This window comes from Danio aesculapii, chromosome 5, assembly GCF_903798145.1.
Source record: "Danio aesculapii chromosome 5, fDanAes4.1, whole genome shotgun sequence".
Taxonomy (NCBI): domain Eukaryota; kingdom Metazoa; phylum Chordata; class Actinopteri; order Cypriniformes; family Danionidae; genus Danio; species Danio aesculapii.
In genome coordinates this window covers 28603816-28630743 of record NC_079439.1, presented here as the reverse complement: position 1 = coordinate 28630743, position 26928 = coordinate 28603816, and the positions used below count along the sequence as shown (strand labels likewise).

The following is a 26928-nucleotide window of genomic DNA, read 5'->3' as shown; positions in this document are numbered from 1 at the left end:
GTGACTTTAAAGATAATTTTTCAGCTTCAGTACTCCAGTTTTTAGAGTCACATGATCCTTCAGAAATCACTCTAATATTAATTATTATTGTTATTATTAAGATTATTAGTATTAATGATAACTGCAATAATGACTGAAGTAAAAATTCATTTGAAACTACATACAATAAGAAAGCAGTTATTTCAAATTTGAATAAATATTTAACAATTTGACAAATTTTTTACATTTAATAAATGAACAGAATAATTTTCTTAAAAAAAAAAACTTTTGACCGGTAGTGTATATAAACTATAAACCAATTGAATTCACGTAAAAGGTACTATATAGTGATATATATTGTTATCAACATATGAAATGACTTGTATTGTGATATGAGATTTTGTCATATTGCCCAGCCCTAATGTACATCCTGAATCAATTAGAATTTATTTATTAATGGTTATGGTAGGTTAATCAAGTCAAATTTAAGCTAAATATGTTTATGCACCAATCAAGTCTCCAATAGAGTTAGTTTATTATAGATCATAACCTTTGCATGGGAAGTGGTGTCTACACGGTTCCACTCCAGTTTGTGTGTACATAACTTTTTTCATCATCACATCTCATTTATAAATGAGATCCCTTGTCATTAAATTATCTTTGAGAGATGGGGGCCCTATAGTATGCAATTTGTTTACTTTGCATAAAAAGAGGAGCAGCACTTTTTAGCAGTGCTAAATCAGAGCCAAGGCTGCTCCAGAGCATGGTTGCATTACCACAGGTAAACAAAACATGCTAACACTACTTTAAAACAGCATGTGTTAATGTTCCTTCAGTATTTGAAGCGGTAAACACTGCACCACACCCTAGATCCCAATAGTCAAATAAATAAAACAATACCAAGTGGACATTCTATTACTTATGACTTTAGCATAGGAAAAAATAGGTTTTGAGCAAAATAATTAACACATTTTTCAATTCCCATTGACAAGCACGTCAACATGAAAAATTTACTAGCATATTTTGGCTTTCCATCATGTAAGATTCATTAGATTTTTTGCAGAGTGATTAATAATTTAATTATAGCATTTCTATAATAAATGAACCCTGAGAACATGTTTGATTTTGATATCTAAAACATGTTTCAAAACTCAAGAGTGAACATCAGTTTATTTATTTCACAATATTACTGTCAATCAAAACATTAACAGCTATGAACTGCACATTTGGAAAAAAAAAACACTTCACGATAAGGTTCTACTGTTGTTCATTGTTCCAGCATATGTTTTACGCAGCGTATGCCCTTACAACCACAACCCAGTATTGGGAAACACTTATACACTCACATTCACACACACACTCATATACTACGAAGAATTTAGTTTATCCGATTCAACTATAGCTCATGCTGGAACACATGGAACCTAAACACCCAGAGGAAACCCACATGCATATGGGGAGAACATGCAACCTCTACACAGAAATGCCAACTGACCCAGCCAGGACTCGAATCAGCTACCTTCTTGCTGTGAGGCGACAGTGCTAACCACTGAGCCACCGTGCGACCCTCTATTAATGTTAATGTATTTGCTAACATGAACAGAGAACAATACATTTATTTCAGCATTTATTCATCTTTGTTAACATTGTTTAGAAAAAATGCAGTCATTCATTGTTAGTCCATACTAACTCACAGTGCATTAACTATTGTTACCATTAACAAGCATGACAAGTTTAAAATGCATTAGTAAATGTTAAACTATGATTAATAAATGACATACATGTATTGTTTATTCACAGTTCATGCTAATAAATAAATTAACTACCATTACCTATTGGAACCTTGTTTTAAATAGTTAACGTAATCCCTTTAATCTATTCATCTTGGTCAACTTAATCTTTGCGGTCTCAATCCACACATTAATTCCATTTGCACAAACTTAGTTTTCAAAAGTCAAAATTTCTAATTTTCCTTAATTCTGGAGCACAGATTTGCTTTGATGCACCTCAAAGCCAATATAAACACTCACCGGCCACTTTATTAGGTACACCTGTCCAACTGCTCATTCATGCAAATTTCTAATCAGCCAATCACACGGCAGCAACTCAATGCATTTAGTAGACTTGGTCAAGACGATTTGCTTCAGCTCAAATTGAGTATCAGAATGTGGGAGAAAGGTGATTTAAGTGACTTTGAAAGTGGCATAGTTGTTGGTGCTAGCAGAGTATTTCAGACACTGCTGATCTACTTGGATTTTCACGCACAACCATCTCTAGGGTTTACAGAAAATGGTCTGAAAAAGAGAAAATATCCAGTGACCAGCAGTTCTGTGGGCGCAAATGTCTTGTTGATGCCAGAGGTCAGAGGAGAATGTCCAGAAGGGTTTGAGCTGATAGAAAGGAAACAGTAACTCAAATAACCACTTGTTGCAACTGAGGTATGCAGAAGAGAATTTCAATGTCAAAACTTGAGGCGGGGATGGGTTACAGCAGCAGAAGACGACACTAGGTGCCAAAAACCTAAAAACGTAGCCTGGTCTGATTAATGCCGATTTCTGCTGCGACATTCGAATGATAGGGTCAGAATATTGACGTCAACAACATGAAAGCATGGATCCCTCCTGCCTTGTATCAACAGTTCAGGCTGGTGGTGGTGGTGTTTGGCACACTTTGGGCACATTAGTACCAACTGAGCATTGTGTCAGCGCCATAGCCTACCTGAGTATTGTTGCTGACCATGTCCATCCCTTTATGACCACAGTGTACCCATCTTCTGATGGCTACTTCCAGCAGGATAATGCGCCATGTCATAAAGCGTGAATCATCTCTGACTGGTTTACTGAACATGACAATGAGTTCACTGTACTCAAATGGCCTCCACCATAACCAGATCTCAATCCAATAGAGCACATTTGGGATGTGGTAGAACTGGAGATTCACATCATGATGTGCAGCCAATAAATCTGCAGCAACTGTGTAATGCTATCATATCAATATGAAATAAAATCTCTGAGGAATATTTCCAGTACCTTGTTGAATCTATGCCACGAAGGATTAAGGCAGTTCCCAAGGACAAAGGGGGGTCCAACCAGGTACTAGTAAGGTGTGCCTAATAAAGTGGCCGTGAGTCTATATATTGGTATTGATCACAATTAATTAAAACTTGGCAAAAAAATATTGTGCAAACACTTCTGTGACTATTATGTTGCTGGCAAATCATACAGAGTTAAAGCTAAGGACAAAGCACAGAGTCAATGCCTTTCATCCTCTTCTCTCCTGATCACACAACCACATTACCATTCTTCCCAGATCAGCCTTATCACAGCTAAACACATAGAGACAGGACACCACCCGGCTCCATCGGGCCTGTAATTGGCTTGTTAGATCATGAGGATCATCACTCACTTTCATGGTGTCTGGAAGAGGACAGGAAAGAGCGGAGGGAAAGAGAAACAGGTAAACTGAACACTGAGCTCTTGGCAAGCTCTTGATGTATACTAAAAGTCAAAAGAAGGCTAAGGGAACTGTTATCAGTTATGGTCAGTGCTGTAAAATAAACAATTACAAATACTCAAATGACTGTAATTGAGTAGTTGTTCTCACAAATTGTACTTTACTAAGACTTTTAAAAATATATACTTGAGAGAGGTTAACTATCCCTAAAGGTCTCCAATATAGAGGAGATTTTGGTGAATTGTGAATCTTTAAAAGGAAAGATCTCTGAGATATATTCTGTACTATTAGAATATTACAACTCTTCACTGGGATCACTTAAAAACCAGTGGCAAAGAGATTTGGAATCTAATTTTAATGATGATCAGTGATCTCATTCCCCTTTTCAATAACAGAATAATAGAACAAAATTATAAATTTATGCATACAGTAGGATGTATCTGACCCCACTTTGTTTGGGCAAAACGTACCCTAATGCATATCCAGGTGTCATAGATGTAAAACTTATTCAGGATCAATCATGCATGTTTTTTTGGGAATTCCAAATTCTAAAATTCTTCTGGAAAGCAGTACAGGACTTTACAGCCAAAGCTTTGCAAATTCCATTAAACAACACACCAACACTATACCTCTTTGGTACAGAACCGAACAAGACACTTGATCCTATTTCTATAAAGAGACTCGGCATCATCTCCTATTTAGCAAAAAAATGCATTTTGCTCAACTGGAACCAACAAAGACCTGGAACATTTGAACTGTTCACACAACTATTGAATGAAACAATGCTCTTGGAACAATATACATACCACTTAAGAAACAAAGGGGATGCCTTTCAAAAAATATGGATGCCTCTAATGAACCTCTGACTCTCTGAACAATTCTGATGTGTTTTCATAATATGTGTGACCTTACTCAATCACAACATAACTTTATTTGTGTATTACGATTTTTGCATTCTGTTTGTATGTTCATCTATTTATTATTTATTTTTTTTTTTATTAGATTTTTTTATTAGATTTATTTAATTATAGATTTTTTTTCTGACTTTTGTTGCTATACTTGTGTACTGATAGCCTTGCCTTTGTCCTTTTTTATTTATGTTTGTATGTTCATTAAAACCAATAAACAAAAACAAAAAATTATATATATATTTTTATTTATTTATTTTTTTTTTACTTTTAAAGGTTAGACCCTTTAAACCCTAAACCCTTTAATACTTTTTTGAGATTTTAACAGATTTGTGTGTTTTGAGCATCAATTAAGCCAACGTTAGCACCTGTCAGTTGTAATTGTAGGGAAAACTATAATTTTGAGCTTTTGTCATCTGATTTCATCTTCCAGGTTTAAAATCATTTTTGGGGCAGGATCAAAATCGGTGATGTAGCACCGATCTGCCTGTCCAGTGATGACGTGTCGGTTTTTCATTATTATTTATAGCTGAATTTTCTCATTCTATGAGAAGACCCTGCTTCTTAATTATTCATGACTGCACATGCTTTCCAAAGGCAATTAAGGCTGACCAAACTGTGCGACCGTGTCCGCTCATAGCACGCAGAATTTAGCTGTTCATGAAGGGTCATATATGTTTGTTTCCATGATCCACAGGGTTTGTTGCAAGTATGTTTTGTCGGGAGAGCTGTACAAGAATTGGAGAATCGCAGACTTTGTCTTTTATCAGTTGAGTTTGTTACCATTCAGACACATCGCTTATATCTATATCTTTAAAATCCTCCAGTTTACCGGCAGGGTTTATGGTTGGAGTAGATAGGGAAAGAGACCTGCTGCACTGCTATCCACTGTGTCTGCATTCAGACACGGGGATTCAGGAGGAGAGACGTCCTCCTCATTTATAGTGTTTATATAAACATGATTATCTTAATAATGACAGAACAAATTGTGGGTTTGGTATATGAAATAACATGTAACATATGTAGCATTTCTTTGCATTTTAACTTTGTAAACTATAAAATCATGAGTCTCCTCACGGTTTGGGTCTCATTTTGTGAGCCCACTGACAGTTGTTTGCTCCCCTACTTTTCCTCTGCTCTGCTGGCCACACCCACACCCACACCCCTCTTCTCTTAGCACTCCACGTGCATCATGAAGCATTTTTTTTATTTTTTTAATTATGAGGCAGACTTGAACTGAACACTACAGACACTACAGAATTTTTCATTTTAAGTACATGTATAAACCACATGTATTCTTTAAGCACAAGCTTGGTTTGCGGCACCAGTTGCTGGACATTCCTAGCTTATTAGTCAAGGTTCAAAGTGCATAACCTCAGCGTTAACATATCATTAAAGCTAGACTTTTCCCTCCTGTTTCGAATTTTAGGTTACACAGATTTTGCTCTGCATTTAAATGCATGAACCTGCTTTCTGTCTGCCTATTATAGGTGCATCCATTAATGTGCTGTGTTCTCACATTAAATTCTCACATTTTAAATTTACAGTTAATGGAAGGCAAATAACTTAACTTACACTAAATTAACATAAGGTGGAATCATTTCCACAGCGTAATACTGACAACTCTTGAGTATTTTTAGGGCTATTTTTCCTCATACATTGAGTAGTATTTATAACAGATACCTCAGTAAAGCAGGCTAGGTGGAATAATGCTATTTACTACTCTACTTGCACTACATTTTTGGCAAGTAATGCTTCATTAACTTGAGTATGATCTATGAAAATGACTTTTCCTACTACTGGGTATGGTTAATTTAAGAATCAACTTTATTTTTATTTCTTCTAAAAGATTTAAGGAGAAATATACAGACAAATGGGGCAATGATTGGCATGCAGTAAAGGTATAAAGATATAAATGCTGATTGCATGAATTAGATAATGTGGATGAATCTGATGAATTCAAGTCAAAATAACTGATTTACAATTGCAAGCACTGTTATTTTGACAAGTCTGAATACATTCAAATGTAGCAGAATATATTTTTTAAAAGCATTTATACAAATGAAATACTTAAGGGATCTAATTTGTTTTTATTTTTCTCTTTCCTGCAGGCTCATCTTTAAGCTTTCCAAGCCAATCAAAGGAGACTACATTAAAAGGGAAGGTGATAGCAATTTTCTAGTCCAACTTAAAAGTTTTAGGAACAAAAAACCCTAGACTTCAGAAGTATAACTCAGACTGCATATTCTCATTAAAAAGATTTTATGATAACACAGTCTAGACCAACTATGCAGAAAGGTTTAAGCAGCTCTCTGGGGAAACTCGTTTACTGTTACAGTTTAGCTCTAAAACAGGAAACTTGTTTTCTTTCTAAAAGGTCATTTCATTTTTTGTGTGTGTTTGAGTTGTAATTACTGAAGCACTGAGAAGCCCCCCTGTGTCGACTCAAAATCATTTAAATGTTTTACTCGCCACTCAGATTCAACATATTTATACTTATACTATTTAAAACAGGGGTTTTAAACTTAAAATGGCGGGGGGCCATATCAGTGACTGACAATTCATAGAAGGGCTGTTTTAACGTTCAAGCACAAGAAAAAAGTGAAAATCTGATGTACTTGATGCACTCAGATATTCTTCCGCAGAGTATCAAAGCTCCTTCTTTTTGTTGTACATATTGAAGGGGTAGTTTAAATTACTATGAAAATACTACAATTTAATATTAGGCATAATAATAATTATTATTACGTCCCAATCAATTGTAGCTTAACCAAAAGTTAAATAGATAGCGTAAGACGGCAGAATACAGTTTGGGTAACTATATTGACTTTACTGGCAATTGTTCTTCTCAATTGTATCTTTCTTTATGTGAAACTACAACAAAGAGGTCAAAAGTATGTATACGTATATACACACTTACTTTAACAAGTTCAATTAAGCCAGCGGTACAATTTTACTAATGCACATTTTCTATACAAATCTTAATAAGCATATTAGGAAAATCCATTAATGAGACCATTTGAATAAAATATTAGCAAAATTATCATATGTACACCACCAGCGTAACATGTTAGCCATAGAGATGTGTTTGTACAACAAAATACAGGTGGTATAACACTAATTATAATCAAAATAGCAAAAATAGTACCATTACGGACATTTATTTCAACGTTTAAATCAGCCCCAGAAATAATCTGCATGTGCGTTACTCTCGACCACACACTGAGAGAAACTGAAAGTAACCCGAATAATTAATACAGTATTTTAAATGTTCAGTAAGTGGAGGGTCAAAACCACAAGTGGCTACATGCGACTGCGCAACAATGATAGTGATTCAAAAAATATGTTCTGTTGGGCCGAGTCTCATTATATTTTTGATGTCAGTTACGAGCAGGCAGTTTGAGACCCCTGATGCACTGATTGGAATAGATTACTCTGCAACTCCACAGGATTAGATTAAAGACGTTGTTATTTAATTCCACATCATTCCAACACTATGGAATAAAAACTGCTGCGTAGAACATGCAAGTTTTTGTTTTGGTTTTGCCAAGTGCATCCAGAATTTTCAATTTCAGCCTTGAATTTTTATTTCGGTGTATCCTTAAAAATGACATGAAGCATATTTTCCTTTTAAAGCTATTAAGTAATTTTCCAAGGCCTCTAATGCATGAAAATTCAGAAAATGCAATCGCAGCTTAATTTTATACAGAATCTTTTGCAAGCCTTATGCTCTCTGATTGATATCTTATCCTTAACTGTAAAATAATTCTTGGTAGCTTAAATTGCTTAGTTGAACTGAAGTAATGTTTCTAGTGATCTTAACCTACCTTAATCAAACTGATAAAAATATTAAGTTAAACTTTTTAGAACTTAAAAAAATGATTGAAACCTGATTTACATATTAAAACAAGTTAAAGCAAAATAAACATATTTGTTGTCTTGACTTTTTGTAATTACATTTTTTATAGTGTATTTTTCTCTTTGGTGTAAAATCTTCCCTAATCCTTATACAACAGATTTTAGAACAGCTCTTAGATTAGAACTTTTCAAGATGAGCACTTTTTGTTCTGAAGAAACCTCTACTCTCTATACTTCACTTGATTATTCATGCAAGTTTTTTTTGTACATCTCACAATCATCATTGATTTGCATTTTCCACCCACTACAATGAAGCCACCTGCTTGACCCTGAAACTAAGCATTTACATTCATGGCCATACGTTTACAGAAACCTTGCAGGTGTTTAACAAAATAACAGGCATCATAAAAGTACATGTCTATTTTGCTATCTTTAATAATTTTGCAAACAGATAGACAGGATAAATTTAAATACTCCATTACAAAAACAACACTCAAAAATTATTTTTGCTGCTTGCTCAAATTACTTATTAAAATGAGCTGAATAGACTCAATTCTTGAGGTCCACTTTCTCACAACAATTAAGTTAAATTAATCGATTTTTGTTGGGACAACATGAATAAATTATGTGGAACCCAGCATTTTTTCAGTGAATAACAGTATTTTAAGTAATGACCTGATTCAAAGGTTTAAATATCCACAACTGTTTTATTTTTGTCATAGTTGTTTGTGATTGATAGTCCCTTGTTTGTCCTGAGCAGTTAAACTGTTCCTCTGAAAAATCCTCCAGCTCTTTGGTTTTCCTCATCCTCAAATTCTTTGGTTTTCCAGCAGCTTCTGCAGTGACTGTGTGATACAGTGATCCATCTTTCCACACCAAGGACAGCTGAGGGACTCTTACACTATTACAAAAGCTGAAAACATTCACTGATGATCCAGACGATGACATGATGCATTGGAAACCGGGAGGGTGTAAACTTTGACCAAAATAATGTTGTGTAAATGTTTATTTTGTAATTTGTTTAATAATAATAATAATAATAATAATAATAATAATAATAATAATAATAATAATAATAATAATAATAATAATAATAATAACTCATTCATTCATTTTTTTTCAGCTTAGTCTCTTTAATAATCTGGGGTCGCCACAGCAGAATGAACCGCCAATTTATCCAGCATATGTTTTACGCAGCGGATGCCCTTCTAGCCACAACCCATCTCTGGGAAACATACATACACAGTCATTCACACTCATACACTACAGACAATTTAGCCTACCTAATTCACCTGTACCGCATGTGTTTGGACTGTGGAGGAAGCTTGAGCACCCGGAGGAAACCCACACAAATGCAGGGCGAACATGCAAACTCCACACAGAAACACCAACTGACCGAGGCTCGAACCAGCGACCTTCTTGCTGTGAGGCAACAGCACTACCTACTGCGCAACTGCGTCAACCCATAATAATAATAATGATAGTAATATTATTATTTAGCTCAAATCTTTAGAGGCCACATAAAAACACATACATGTACGTGTTTTTCAGAAGAAAAAAAATATACAATTTATGTAATCAGTAGCCTTTTCAAACATAAGTGTTTTCACCTTTTAAAAAAATGGTTTTAGCTAGTTCCAACTACCTGCTTTAAATGAGCTGAAATCACAAATCTTACATTTTTTGGGGACAACTTAATTGTTTTATGTTCAACCCACTTAAATTTGTAAAATGATTATGTTAATTATTATGTTATTTTGGGACAACATGAAAGAATTGTGTGGAACCCAGCATTTTTTACAGTGTAGGTGTGTGTGCTGTCCAAGTGTCTCATTTGTCGTCAGCGAAAAAAAAAATGGATCTCAAAATCATAGTCATTGCCTGAAAGGTTTTTATTTTTGTGAAGCCATGAACGCTTTCAATGTCATACTACAGCAATGTCATCTCCAGTATGACATTCAACAGAAACAGTATTAAATGGTTTCATTTTTTAAAAATGTTATTTTTCTCATTTATTATTTGCATATATACGTTTGTTTAATATATGAGCAATATCACACGAGTAGCAGTTTGATACTGTATGGCTGTATATCGGCACTGGCGGGAGGCATGCATTGTCACGAGGCCGCAGACCGAATGCCATTAGTGTCCCACCAGTGACAATATACAGCCATATCGCACTGCTACTCGTGTGATATTGCGTTTATACAACAGTTTGATGGCATAATCGTATATATAAAAGAAAATCAAACACGGAGAGTCTAAAAATCCTTTTGTATGAGGAAGTACTTTCTTCCACCATTCCTTCACAGCTGCAGCTGACGTCAGAACAGCACAAGCTTTTACTAATTCACAAACGTCACTTTAGAGCTAGTATTTGAATGATTCTCTAGTGTAATGTCTAAAGTGATGACAAAACAAGTGATTTTGCTGACATTTTAAAATTATGAGGTTGAACGGCCTAAAATGCCATCAGTCTACAGAGATTTGCCAGTATTTCTCTGTTGCAATATCACAATAATTAACCCAGAAAAAGCCAAAGCAGCACAAACACTACCAGATTACTGTTGTGTGTGCGATAAGGAAAAACTCTAAACACAACCAAAAAGTAGCTGAGGGTTATACAAAGAGTGGACAACACTAATTACATACATTCCTGATATGCGAGTCCTATTTCACACTCAATACACTAGAATTACCATGATATTTTGATTTGATTAATTTATTTTCAAACAGAAATATAAAATATTTTTAACAAAAAATACATTTCAACATGGTCGAAAATGGAGCGGGATGAAGCACAAGCTTAATATTTTCCCACCCCATTACCACATACATCATTCGTCTATTACTTAAACTTATTTCTTCTTTTACTTATCTCTTCTTTTTACATGGCACATATTCTATCCTTTTGGCATCTTTGACATATTATATGTTTGATTCCATTTGTACATTTACATTTTATAACATAGACCCAAAAATTACATAGTACTGCAAATAGCCATTAATTCATTTTATCCTTTTTCAATCACCTTCATCATTATATTTCGTTAATAATATATATGTACTATATATGTACACAACTTTTTTAATTGATTAATATCCTGACATTGTTTGAGAATCTGTTCCAGACTGTTTCAGAATTTCACACCACATCCAGACATACACGCACTTTTTAAAGTTGTCCTTGTTTTTAACCTCATGAAATTTAGTTCATCCGCCTTGTCTTTCTTCAAAAAACTTTTGTATGCATTTCGGAAGTATTTTATTCCCAGCTTTAAAAATAAATTGTGCTGTTTTAAATTTAACCAAATCATTGAACTTAAGTTTCGTCAATTTAAAAAATAAAGGATTCGTATGCTTCAAATACCCCACATTTTCTATCAGTCTAATTACTTTTTTCTGCATTGTACATAAGGATCGTAATGTAAATTAATATGTATTCCCCTAAATTTCAATTTATTAATATAAATACAACACTACAACATAAAAAGAGAGAGATCGACTAAGAAAGTCACTTACCAGTTTAATAATGATTTGATCAACTTTAGTTAGAAATTATGAGTTTTTTTTTACCTCTAAGGGCTTATTATGAGGTCTCTGTCACCATTTTCTGAATGAACAACATCAACCGTCTTTGCACTGCTCAATAACAGGCTGATGGATGTCAACACGCTGTCTGAAATTATAAATATTTAAAATAGGGCACTATCCATAAACTGCATAGATGCAATCTAAACAACTACATTCTGGATTAAAAAGCCTCAAAAGTACATTATGTTGTCTAACAGCAGCAATATTTGTCAAACTGTTGTGAGTATATTGATTTGCTGTCACTCTATGCGTGCGGAGTAATACACAAGAGTGAAGAGGTGGTACGAGTTCTGATAGTGCAGAATCTTACTCGCCTGTCAGCCAATCAGATTTGAGAACCAGACAGTAATGTAGTATACATTTATTTATATCATGCATTTTAAATGACCCACGTGTGCTGTAGCATTTCTAAATATTACTTTTGATCTAAGGAAGATCATTAAGCAAGGGCTTGAATTTCAGTCTGTGCCTCACACAAAGCTTTCAAATAGCTAGAATACAGTGCAGAACACTTAAATATAATACACAAGTCACCCTAATCAGTGTTACCATGCTTTTTTGAAGCTGAGCTCTATAAACCACCAAATGCATTTGTTGTACAGGATAAAAACTCTGCCTAATAAGAATGCAGTGACCAACAACACCATTTACTCTGAAACAAGATGTTTTTTTGGTTGCTTATTAAAACAGAGATCAGGCTGGTTAATTATCCTAAGAGCCAACAGTGATGACAAACAGACTTTACGCCGAAAGATGCGACTCTCATTAGCTTTGTGGCCACAGAAATCCAGCAGAGCATTTCTCAGAGGGGGTGTTTATGACAGTTTAAAACCACAAACACATTCCATGAGGACAGCGAGACGGAGTGAGCGAAAAAAACGAGAGAGAGAGAGAGAGAGAGAGAGAGAGAGAGAGAGAGAGAGAGGAGAGAGAGAGAGAGAGAGAGAGAGAGAGAGAGAGAGAGAGAGAGAGAGAGAGAGAGAGAGAGAGAGAGAGAGAGAGAGAGAGAGAGAGAGAGAGAGAGAGAGAGAGACTGGTAAAATGATGCCATATAAATCTCTGCACTCTCGCCCTCACAGTGGGGATTTAAATTTTTCATGGCGGAGGTGTGCTGCAATGGACCTGATCACCGATCGCTGGTGTTCTCTTTACATTATTCACTAGCCTCTCTTATAGCCGACTTCATTTATGTTGACAAAGTACTTGAAGGGAGCTTCTTGTCTTCCAGAACTTGCCAGATTTCCACTGGTTTCTGCCCACCGCGCTGTAGATAAGACAGATGCTGACAGAGCTCTTTCATTTCATCACTGAATCATTCATAAAGCATTTGGGGCTGCCAAGAACCAAACCTGTTACAATCACACACACACACACTCACGCATGTACACGAATATATTGCCTGCTCATAATCCTAGATTTGTGGAGCTGTCATTTTTGTCCCTTACTTGACCCTTGAATGCACACGAATGCATATTAAACTGAAATCAATCTATCAAATTTGACGACATCTGTCACACAGTCAGTTACAGTTCGGTTTAAAGGAATAGTTCACACAAAAATGAAATCTGCCATGACATATTTGTTGCTGCAACGTCCTCATTAGAGTTTGTAATTTTTATGTTTTTTAAGCCTTATCAATTTAATGATTCTACCAATATTAATTCGTTTAATTTAAAAACTCTTTAATTTAGTACTCACATGCTGATTCTTTGTACACTGTGAGCTACAAAAATATTATTTGAATTTAGTTTCTTTTTAAAGGCTTTTTGTTGGTATTGTAAATACAGTATTTTTTCTTCTATAATTGGAGATGTGGTGTGGTGATTTATTATTACTAACAGCTACTGTGCTCATTATATGATTTGTACTTTTGATGTTTTGTATGCCTGAAGCTAGTTCTATCTCTTATCTCTTAAATAGATCTAAAACAGTCCCAGTACAAACACCATTATTATAGGCTTACAATAATGACAAAAAATTATTCATAGGATGGATTAACATTAATATTCATTCATTCATTTATTCTTTCATTTTCTTTTCGGCTTAATTCCTTTATTCATAAGGGGTCACCACAGCGGAATGAACCGCCAACTTATCCAGAATATGTTTTACACAGCAGATGCCCTTCCAGCTGCAACCCAGTACTGGGGAACATCCATACACTCTCATTCACATACGTACACTATGGATAATTAAGTTTACCTAATTCATCTATAGCGCGCATGTCTTTGGATTGTGGGGAAAACCGGAGCACCCAGAGGAAACCCATATGAACACGGGGAGAACATGCAAACTCCACACAGAGATGCCAACTGATCCAGTTGGGGCTCAAAGCAGCGACCTTTTTGCTGTGAGGCGATCATGCTAACCACTGAGCCACTGTGTCGCCTAATTTAGATAATTTAAAGTGTGAATTCTGCACCTTTAAAATTGAAAAGTCAGACATGGGGCAGAACAACTGACTAACATTTTCTTCCAGAAATTAACATTAACTCACTTTCAAGTGGATCTAAAGTTCCTTTTTTCTGTTGAAGATAAAATATATTTTAAAGAATAATTAAGCAAATGATATTCACAGAAATAAGATACAAAAAATATCAATTTCCAACATTCTTTAAAATAACTTTGTTAAACTTCTGCTGGCCAAAGTGCTGCACAAATGTAAAAATAGAGAAAAGATTGGGAAAGAAGGAAAAAGGCATAATGATAAATAAAAACTAAAATCCTCACACATTATTTGCAAAAAAAAGCAATTTTAACTTTTAACGTGTCATACTAGTCACGTCAAAGCAGAAACTAAATCAGCATATTATAATCTCAAAATCATTGCAAGAATTAGATGCTTTGTTTTCAGTGAGAATTTGGAGAAACTTGTTCATGCTTTTATCAGCAGGAGGGTGGATTACTGTAACGGCCTCCTCAATGGCCTTCCCAAAAACACAGTCAGACAGTTGCAGCTCATCCAGAACGCTGCTGCCAGGATTCTGACCAGAACCAGAAAATCTGAGCACATCACACCTGTCTTCAGGCTTTTACACTGGCTCCCGGTTACATTCAGAATAGGTTTTAAAGTATTACTACTTGTCTATAATCACTAAGTGGCCTAGGACTTTAATACATTACAGACATGCTGACTGAATACAAACCTAACAGGTCACTCAGATCTTTATGATCAAGTAAATTAGAAATTCCAAGAGTTCAGTCAAAGCAGGGTGATTCTGCCTTCAGCTTCTACACCCCCACTGCTGGAATCAGCTTTCAGAAATGATCAGATGTGCTCTTAAACACATAAAGTCATATAAGTCTTAAAACACATCGGTTTAGCTGTGCCTTTACTGAATGAGCACTGTGCTACGTCCGACAGGTTTTTAATCAATTTTATTCTTTGTTGTTTTTATTTTCTTGTTTCTTTTTTTTTTGTTTATGTAAAAAACTTTTAATTGCCATTGTGTATGAAATGTTCTATATAAACAAACTTGCCTTGCCTTAAAATCAGACAGCGAGGAAGCAGTTCTAATAGGTAGAGGCTTACTTTGTGTTCAAAAGAAGAAAGAAACTCAAAGGTTTGGAATAAGTGAAAGGCCAATAATAATGTCAGAATTGTCTTTTTTTTGGGTGAACTATTCCTTTAAGCAAAGAAACCAGAGTCACTTGTGTTTAAACCAACACTGATGGTCTTTTCCTGTCGGCAGAGAGCATGCACTGCCCTTCCTAGAAAGCTTCCTTGTGGAAATGGTGTTGGAGGCTGAGAGGACGGGTCTTACCTTTGCCATGGGCACTCCCTCTGGGGGACGGCAATGTAGCACAATCATGCCCTTGATTGGCACTTCCTTCCCTTGAGGATCCTGCTCGAAGTTCTTGCGGAGGTCTGTTAGAAAAGATAAGAGGCAGCTGTCACAGCGGGCAGAGTCCAAGCCGATATTTGGCCTATCTGTGCCAATCGCTTTTACCGCTCGACATCCTGCTCTCTCTGTGCCCCCCTGCCCTTCTTTCTGGCGACCTTGAAAAGGCAGGGCAAAAGAGCGAAAGAGAGCAGGCATTCTCAACGGTGCTCTGACCATCTGCTGGAGTTGCAGGTGTCTTTGCTGCAGTTCAGTTGGGCAGTTCTGCTTCACCCCTGCTGTGCTTCTACAGAAATGGATTTTTTTACTTCTGTATATTTACTTTGAATCTACAGAATGAAAATATAAGAAAATCAGACTAAAATGGTCCGGCTTCAGGTAGGATAAACACAATAGCTATGGTTCCATCAAAAAATGCAAACTAACTTTATCTGCAAAACTGGAATATCGAATAAAAGATGTGCAAAAAAAGCAGCGTTTCCATCCAACGAGTCAAAGCGAACAAAATCGTCACTTCCTGATTAACTGGCGGCAAATATCAACAGTAAAAATGAATTTACTGCGTTTGGAGAAGCTGCGTAAATCTTTTCTTCATTTAATAAATGACTTGCGCCTCAAAAGGCAATCCTGAGACGCAGTGAACGTGTGGTGGTGTTTGTGCATACTGGAATTTGTTCTGTGTGTTTCCATTGTAGTTTATGCGCATCTTTTCATATTGATAAAAATGTTTACCAACCAGTTTTTTTATGCACAAATCCAAAATGCGCATAATCTATTAAAATGGAACAAAGCTGCAGATTTTAAAAGTAATGATAAAAATTAAATAAGAATGTTAAATAATTATGATTAGTTATTTTAATAATTAATTTATTATGATTTATTTAGATTTACTTAAGGCATTTAATAAATTGATTAAAGAAAAAAGGTAACCCATAAGGCAGATTTTATGTGTTTATATGTAATATAAAAACTAATTTTAAACTAATGATAATGATCAAATATAAGAATATTTATGATAGTTAATTAATTTAATAAATAATTATGATGAATTAAAATTATATGCATTCAGATTTAAAGCATTTGATGCGTTGTTTAAGAAAAAAGTAACTTGCACTTTGTTATTTATATTGTTTCAATGGGCTCTATGCACAGCTAGTACTTTTCAGCCAATAATGAACTTCCGGTCAAAGCTTAATGTGACTATTTTCAATTTCATAAGGTTCCGATGTTGTAATGTAATTCAAATATAATCAGTTAAATAGACTTAAGCATTCATTTGGTTGTTAAAGTGAAAAAAAAGAAAGAGGAAAGACCGTTTACATACAGGAACCATCAGTAGCAGCAGGCTAGCACAAAAACTCCATTAAAAATACTGAGGTAAAATCAATTTCCATATTTTAAAGACATGATGTGGAAAAAAAAATTTTAATGCAGTGCTTCTTGTTTGGTCTGACACCCACTTTATAACCTCATCTCAGTCAGGACGTGAAGATTGCTGTTTTTTAATGAAATTAGATTTTAAACGCAGTGATTTTGTATGGGGATTGCAATTAACAGGAAGCCCTGGGGCTGGCTGACTGAAAATAAATGTCCATATATATATACCCCATTGTAGGTGATATTAAATGCATTTAAGATTTAGCATGTCAAAATTTTTTTTTTTTAAAAGTCCAGTCTTTTCAATATGCCTTCAGATTTAAAGTGTTTAGGGAAGGATTTACTAACAGCTTGTGCCAGTCCAAACTGTGTTTCGGAGTCAAAACAGTATTGTCAGTATTAACTAAACATGCAAGGAAGAATTAGTGCTGAAAATGTGTGGACACAGCTAGTTTTGCACCTGATCTTATTGAATATACTTTTGTAGCAGTTTCCTGGCCAGACTCTAATTTTATGACAGTAGAGATTTTCATGAATCAAGCAGTGCAATTGACTAACATTTGCACTCCTCAGATTACTACTACAGTATATACACAATTGTTTTATAATAATGCCTAAAAAAGCATCTATTAAATTTTGTGTTAGAAATGTTAATATTTGATGTGTTAGAAAGGTTAACTATTTAAATAGTTGCTGTTGTTGAAGGAGGTATTATTTGTGGTTTTGAATTCACTGATTAAAATAGCACAAACGCACACAGTAACTGTGTCTTAAGCACTAACACTGATACGCTAAGGTGGTTGTAGTCCAGTTAGAAAAAAAAAAAAAGTTTAGCCCCCAAATTGATGACCAGATGTCTCATAATTACCAGGACAGTTCTGTATTTCAGCTCTATTTTTAGTGTCCCATGAGAACAACCTAATCACAGGTAATCAAGCTCACCATAGAACAAAATCAGTCTAACATCCATTAACAATTCGGAATTGCACAGTAAACAGTGATTAGTTCACTTTTAAACAAAAAAGTGAGTTAACCTGTTGCTTTCAAATCGATTTACTGACTTTTCTTTAAAAATCAAGTTAGGACTGCGATGTTTTGGTTTGTGTTTTAGTATGTTTTTTGTCAGTTCTAGGTTGTGGGGGCGTGCTTTCAGTGAACCTGATGCTCGTCAGCAGTTGGCCAGAGCTGCACTCCAATTTGGGCTTTATGTTTTGTTTTGCATCCATACACTAGCGCTGATAACACTTACCGCATCCATTCACTTGCTTTTTACACTGATCGAACATACTAATACTGATGTTTTGATTATCTTATTTTCAATTGTGTTAGAATAAATATTATTTTTGTCTTTATTTCGCCATGTCGTCTCCCTCAATATTACATCTTTGAGCCAGGCGTAACAAGCATGTAAACCCATAGCCTAATAATTATAATTAGCCTATTATAATAGCCCAAGCAAATAAACAATGTGCATAATTATAAAAATTAAGCAATGTGTTTACATATTTTTAAAGTAAAGTAACTAATTGCTTTTTAAAGTGTGATTAAATTGCAGTAACATAAACAGTATCATGATGTACAACACAACTCCCACGCAATGCTAGTTCCCTCATCAGTGTGTGACCAATTCTCCTTTCGCCTAAACTGTCAAATAAACAGCTTCAAAATGTACATATTGATCTCAGATAAGCACAATCAGATATAGCTTACTTTAATTAAATGTAATAAGACATGCAGTTCTGAAGTCTTTCACCTTTGTATGTAAAAGTTTTTGATTGCCATCTTGTGGTTACTACTACTACTACTAATTACATTTTTTGAGTTTTATTAACAAATTTCAAAATTACTAAAGATCTATTGCCCACTTGCCTACCAGTTATTATTTCAGCCAAAAAATTAGCACACTGTGCTTTATATACTTGCAGAGGCTGCTTCAGCATACTCACAGGCTATCCTCACGGTGGCTCTGCGGCTCTTGGATGTTCCTAGATGACTCCAGGCCACACACAGGCACCAGTAGTCTTCCGGTCCATGAAAATCCTCCACCTGCTGCCTGGTAACATTGATCGTCACTTCGCAGATTTTTACCCCTGTATAACGAGAAACAGAAAGCATGGACATGTTCATCTAAATTCACTTCGGCTCAAAGCCCATTAAGTATTGATTTTCAGTGTTTGGTCACTTCAGACTGGGTTCTTAATGGCGATTGACTGTAAGAATATACGCTGGGTGCCAGAAGGATGAAAGGGTACCAGGACCAGCAAATTCTGTAAGTGAACTTTAAAAATATCTTATGCATTGTTATTTAAAAGAAAATCTGTACGACCAGTAAAAAATTTAATGGCCTCTGGCTGCTTTCCCCTTCTCAAGCTGCCCTACATAACTCTAGTTTCATGTATCTCTGCTGCTCTCTCCTTTTTTTTATTTTTGAGTGCATTACCAATAAAAAAAAAGTTTTTTTTTTTTTATCTCCATCTCCCAGGAGGTTTTTCCTTGTTGTCTGTGCCACAGATCGTTAGCAAGATGAAAATATCTAGCTGAAGTTGCATTAGCCTAAAAGCAGAAGAGCCAGAAACGCTTGTTATCCCAGAGGCTTCATTTAAGACAAATATCTTCAGATGAGTCGGTCACAACCTGAACCCTTCCAACTCTCCAATCTAAGATAAAACTGCAGTGGTGCAATTTAATGTTCTTTGACTTTCAAAGTGCCTTGCATTAACTTTAGTCACTTTTCCTGCTTTTTTTTGTTTGTTTTGTTTTGTTATTTTGCATCAACAAAGATTTTTTATGAATCAAGTTCATGTTCTACTTGCTTATGCAGTATGTCTACAACAGTGTTGGGGGTATCGCATTATAAGTAACGTGTGTTACGCAATAATATTACTTTTCCAAAGTAACAAGTAATATAATGCATTACTTTTAAAAATAAGCAATATTGAGTTAATCTTTACATTGCTAAACATATTGCGGTGTAAAATTTATCTTAGGTTGAATCACACACTCAATGAAAGAGCGTGCTGCGAGGACAGTTGACTCGTACTTATCATCAGGTCTCCTTTTTCACAGCAGATGAGTCAGTGTACTGTTATAGTAACTGAATATCTAATGATATTGGTTTATTTTGAGTCAGTGGGAGTATCCGGTAAGTTAGTACTTACTGAAGACGCAAACCATTTCATGACAATTCTGTTCAATTTAATGAACTGGGTCGACCGATTCACTTAAAAGATCCGGTTAAAACAAACAATTAATTTGCGAATCACCCATCATCACTACAGACAGTCAGAATGTCAGGCCGAAGACTTACATTTTTGCAATAGATTCTTGATATGTTGTACTCATTGAAGAAAAGAAGTGGATTGTTGTTAAGTGTAGATCATGTGTAAGTAAAACTCTTGACAACTGCAAGAAACACGTTATCGGAAATCCCTTTTTAAAATTGGATGCAAAGCACTACATCCTCACCACTTACAGCTAAACAACAAATGATTGACACCAGTCACGTTCTGCTGGTAAAACAATCAATTATAAACTAAACTAAAAAATGGTTATTGTTGAGGAGATGCAGCCACTGTCTAACGTAACTGTAGAGGCGACTACGTCTTATATACGTGATATAGTATTTTTTTTTCTTGTGAAAAATGGTTTCCGCATTTGTTAAGGCCACGTGAAGAAATCTATTCAATGTATAAAGCTCAAAGATTTATTTTGATTTGGGTTTTTTTATCATCTTACTGTTCATTTTGTTATTAAACATTTCAACGGTTTAAAGAGCCCATATTATACATGAAATAGGGTCATATTTAGGTTGTAAGGGTCTCCAACAACAGTCTAATATGCATGCAAGGTCAAACAACACTTTGATGGTCTTATAATCTGCATTTATTTTTACCTAATTATCCCAGCGACTCCCATATGAATCGTTCAGCGATTCATTTGTACCCAAACCCCTCCTCAACACGAAGCTAATTTGCGCTGATTGGACCGATGACAGCCTGCTGCGAGCTGGTCGACGACAGTGACAGGCTTCAGGGCGAGACAGAGTGAAATGCCCAGCAGATTATCAAAAATATAAAAGTAGTCACAGTGCATACACGCTTCTTAGTGGATTTTGGCTGCCAGTGGGTGAATGTAAATACAGACGATGGACTAGAAAATACTGACGACTAACTATTTTATCAAGCAAAAAGTCCAAGAACTGGCGAGGATATCTCCTAGCAGTCTACTTGCTCTTTTCACACACACACACGCACACACAGGGCCGGCGCGTCCAGAATAGAGACGGCGCGGCGGCGACACCTCCCTCCCCCTCCGCGTCCTCAGTTTACAAACGGGTCCCTTTGATCACCCTTTGCCTAGAGCTTTACCCTATTCAGAGGAGACACACACACACACACACACACACACACACATCAACCTCCTAAGAGGAGACACTCACACAAACGACCGTCGTCAGAGGAGACACACACACACACATCACACACACACACATAGCTGACTATCCATAAACAAAGCGGCACGCGTCGCGTTTTCAACGTGGCTTTACACGCGATATGAGAATATATAGAGTTAACCTCATACAGTACACGCGGTTACAAGTAACAAAACACAACTAAATGCATAATTTGCAAGCTAGAGTAAACGAGGCAACAATTTTAATCGCACGTACTTACACTGGTGAAATGGGGGAAGAAACTGATTCATGATCCACTGATCCTTGTTCTGACAGTCTTTACTGATCCTTCCTTTAACAAACTGATGAAGTCTTCTTTGTAAGCAGGTAGTTTCCAGAGGCTCTCGATCTGCTCAAGGCTAGGCTATATTGCTAAGGTTTCATCTTTGGGTGAACTGTCAATAATCTCCATCTGCACAGCGTGACTTCATTCGACCGGTGTCTGTGTGTGTCTCTGTGTGTGTGTGTGTGTGTGACTTTTTTCTGTTAGTGGGCGGGGCCGCAGGTTTCAAATCTCCCTGGTTTGCGTGCGTAACTACTGGCGAGGCTTGTGTTTCGTGGCTGCGTCATCGCGAAACACCTAATGACTCGTTATCAAGACGACTCGTTTGAAGCACTATGAGTCGACTCATTTATAGATGAATCAATAGTTTTAAACACTGTACACTTACAGATTTAAGCCTTAGCTGGATATTTCACTTCACTTAGAGCTGTGTGACACACTACATGGAAGGGCATTTTCAAAAACCCATAATATGGGCTCTTTAATAGATTATTACTTGTTAGTACTCTTAGGCTTTATTGCAGTCTTTATCCAAATGGACAGTGAATTTACTTAACAATAACACAAAACATTCAAAAGTAGCAAACATTACATGCTGTCATTAATCTGTATATAAAACATTTGTAGCTCTGGGCTCAAAAAGCTCTCAAAATATATTTTCATCCTACATTTTTTAAAAGGAAAATGAAGGTGTAGGTGATATAGGTGGTTGTTAAATGCAGAACTTCTCCATAAAAAGGTGAAAAAACACCTGCTGAAAGAGATCAAACCTCAGCCATGTATAAGGAAAAGTAACTCAAAAGTAATATAACACATTACTTTCCATAAAAAGTAACTAAGTAATGCACTTAGTTACTTTTTTGGGAGAGTAACTCAATACTGTAATGCATTACTTTCTAAAGTAACTTTCCCCAACACTGGTCTACAATACTAAAATGTACAAATATGAGGATTAAAAGAAAACTGCAATATGTAAACAACTCAAGAATGCTTCTCCACTCTAATGTACTCAAACAAGCCCTCTGTAACGTCTCTGTATAGTACATCTTAGTGCCAGCACAGTATCTAAACACTTATACCAGATAAATATCAAATAAATCTTAAAGTTCCTCCCAACTATACAGGGATTACCATTGTAGCTCATAGATAATATGATGGCATGGATTTCATGTAAACAATTCAGTTAAGGAGGCTCATTTTAGGATAAATCCCAGTGCAGTGGGATAAGCAAGAATTTTGCTGTGGAAGATGGTTGTAAGTGCTGGTTCTTCCTATGTGAAAGCATTCCGTTTCACAATCTCATTATCACATTATAAACATCTCTTAAAAATGTATCAAGCAAAACAGTTTTCAACACTGATAACAGTAGGACGTTTCTCGTGAGAATGATAATTTGACAAAACTGATCTTTACTATCAGATGGATAAACTGCATTAAAAAATACTGTTATTATAAATTATATTGTTATAAAACAATATATTTTTACAGTGTATTTGATCAATCAACACTTTATTTTGATGGTCCATTTTAGTATTAGTAGACTGTCTGCTTAATATCTGTTGATACTGCTTCTTTAACAGACATTTAACTGACTATAAGAAGCTTTGCAAGTCAACTTACACTAACTCTAACCCTATCCTAACAGTCTACTTATAATCTAATGAGAATTAGTTGGCATGTACTGTAGATGCAATGTAACTTAATTCAACAAATGGACCATCAAAATAAAGTGTGACCGATCAATATCATATTTAAGCTTTTTTTAACTAAACTTTTGAATGGTACACTCGTAAAATTGATTTCATAAATGGTTTTCCCCTTAAACACCAAACAAAGGAAAATAAAATGAGTTCCCATTGGCAGCTATCGATGATCACACTCCCTATGTGTGAAAATATGAATGAGAGGCAAGATCTTAAGCCGATTACTGCTAACCGCATACTGTGTAAAATACACCTCCACCATCTATAAATGATCACAAACTTGGCAAAAACGTTTTGAAAATCTCTCATATTAAATACACTCAGTTATCTGACTTCCAAGCTTCAAAGATATCTGCTGATGAAAAGCTGAGGCACAGAATTGCTTCTGAGAGAAATAACAGTTTGAGATGTGGCGTAAGTGGTGTGATTAGAGGATAATAAATGTTGTGTGGGACACAGTGAGCTATATTTTTTCCATTGCATTTTTGTTTTTAAAACAATCAACAGAAAATGGCACATAACCCGTGAAAGTGACTTTAAAGTACTATGCTATTTCAAAGCTTATTAATTTTGTTTTGAAGATCTCATACAACTGACAGGCATGTATCCAAGCTAATAAATACTTTTATTTTTCTCATAACATACAGTTTACCACATGGTTCAAATAGTCTCAAATTATTAGTTCAATTCAATGCATGGTACATTTATCATAATAATAACCAATAACATGAGTTTCTGTATGGTGAATCTGATGTTTTTTTGATTAGTCACAAAAAAATTAATAAATCCTTCTTAACTGCATCAATGACATGTTTTGAGGACCTTAGCAAACTTGATAAAGATCGATGCAAATTGGTAACAGCAGAAAAACTGGAACTGTTGATGGCTCGTATCAATAGCTAGGTTTCCATCACTGTCAACATTGGGATGTGGAATAAGGGACATCCCCTATAGGATAAATAGTATACATTAGAAAAAGGATAGAATAAGTAGTATACATTAGAAAAAAAACTTTTTAAAAACTATGTTTTTATATTTATTTTAAAGTGTTTTCATGCCTAAATAAAATGAAATTACGTATAGGGAGTTACGTATAGGGAGGATCAACTCTTTAATGTTTATTACCACCTTTCGTAGAAAGATTGAAAATAAGGGAGAAATGTGGGAAAATATCTTTACGGGATGATAGCGGGATGGAATTGCAAAATACAGGAGAATCCCAAGGAACATCAGAAGGGTTGACAGGTATGCCATCACCCCCTGTTAATGCACAATTTGAAAGATGCCATGAGAAATGAGTGCTACAAATGGCAAATTTAGAATAAAAAAAAAACATAAATTAGTTAATGTAAATAATAAGAGATGGAAAGACATTTGCTGAATAAAATGTTTTTAATACACTGTAAAACCCAAAAAGTTATGGTAACTCAAACAATTAGAGGAAATTGATTACAACAAACCATTTAAATTCAAAATTTAATCCTAAATGAGTACTGTGAACTTAATCCATTTGAGAAAAAGAAGCAATTTGAGCACAGTAAAACCCAATAAATGAAAAGAACTCAAACCAACTGAGTACTGTAAAACCCAATAACTTAAAGCAAGATAAACTGTTTGAGGAAACCGATTGCTACAAACCATTTGAGTTAAAAAATGAATCTATATGAGTACTGTGAACTTACTCCATTTAAGTTGAAGTAATGAGGTATTTAATTAACTCATTACCTTCAACACTGAGTTCAAAACTCTTTTCAGATGAGTAGAAGTAACTTTCAGCAAATTTTGAGTTAACTACACTCATTTCAGTTGATAAAGTTGACTGTTGGGTTTTACAGTGTAGGTAACTACAGTAGGTTGCCAATATTATAGTTAGCCACTCAAACAACTCGATCGAAATGCACCCAATTTGCATTTAGGATATTGTTTTCTCTGTTTGCAAACTCTGAAAAGATTTGCTACACATTAGGATGGAAGCCTGGCTAATAACTTTATTTGTCATGCACTTTTATGATAAAAACTTCACAGACCGTTACATTGCACAATAAATAAAAGGTAATAATTTATATAGAGTAATGGGGAATGTTACTGTGTTATTGAGAGTGTAATGTTCGTCAGACCTATTTAAACATTGGTGTGACTGGTAAGGAGCAATTAAACAGTTACTGAGGCAGCTAAAACAATGTAAATTAGGTGGGACCTTTGCCTCTTTACCTGTGACATTTCAGCACATCTCAGGGTCACTTTGAACAGTCACATGCTGGTGCAAGCATATACAAGTGGCCTTCTGGTTGGCAGTTTAGAGAACAAACATTGCGACAATGCTTAGATAGTCACGATGGTTGAATAGACTGTTGGACAATAAGAATGTTTTTTTAGCAGCTGAATAGATGAAGCTTCTCAGAGAGTGGTTTGGCATGCTGATGGTGTTTCAGTTTTTAGTAACAGTAACTGTTGGGACTGTCAGCACACTGAAACCCTTCTTCGAAGAGAATTTCTAAATTCACCCTTTGTAAAGCCACCCAGAGATCCAGACATCAAAGCACCACTTTTATGACAAATTCACCACCTTTAACAATTACTGTTGGATTCCAAATATTTATTTTTACCTTCACACATTCAGATGATGACTACTGTGTTGTTTCTTGCTTTTCTTTTCAGTGTCCCACACTGTGTTTTCAACCATTTAATGAGAGAAACTATGGAAAATAATTTATTTCCATTTTGTTGCTCCTTGGGGCAATAAGCACAAAATTAATCAGGTTGTATTGATCTTTTACTGTTTTGGTAAATATGCAGTCTATGAGACGAATTGATCCAGAGGTCCAGTCTATATCAGAATATTTTCAAGCCAAATAGCACTATGCAAGTCATTTATTAATAACAACATGCTTAAAATGTGCAAAAGCAGTTTCAACACTACATTATTAAGAGTCGTGTTGGGCATGTTACTTTAAAAATGCAATTTGTTACAATTACTTCTCACAAAAAGTAGTTAGTAATTGAATTATATTATTCTAAAAGTAACTAATTACCAGGGAATGTAACTATTGAGTTACCTTTTTAAAGAAAAATATGTAAACAAACATTTTATGTTGAATAAAATGGAAACTAAATTAAATAAACTATTATTGTAAAACATTCTGTTATATACTAGATGTTGCTGTGGGACAATGTGAGAGACACCTATCAATTGTCATATTTTATAGCAAGTATTACAACTTCTATAGTGAAACAATAAAACACAATGTATGCTTTAGAACTTTTAATATTTACCACAACTGGCCAACTAGTGAGTATAAAAATAAATTATGTTTCTTAGAAAATGTAACACAAAGGGAGTATAAATATTACAGTATTATTTTTAGAGTATTATGTTTTTATTTATATAAAATCTAAAAATAACATTGACATTTTTTCCATGGTTGAAGCACAGATTCGGCAATCACATAAGATGCTGAACATTTCAGCGTGTTATGTT

General features: G+C 35.1%; 1 protein-coding gene across 1 annotated transcript in view; it reads right to left on the bottom strand.

Annotated features, from left to right (window-relative positions):
* The window catches only part of unc5db (unc-5 netrin receptor Db), a 261505-nt gene that overhangs the window by 80754 nt on the left and 153823 nt on the right, over nucleotides 1-26928 (bottom strand). The window contains exons 3-4 of the mRNA XM_056457840.1: nucleotides 18958-19101; nucleotides 15557-15660 (exon numbers count right to left, since the gene is read on the bottom strand). Coding sequence (XP_056313815.1) covers nucleotides 15557-15660; nucleotides 18958-19101 — 248 coding nt within the window. The remainder of the gene's footprint in view (nucleotides 1-15556; nucleotides 15661-18957; nucleotides 19102-26928) is intronic.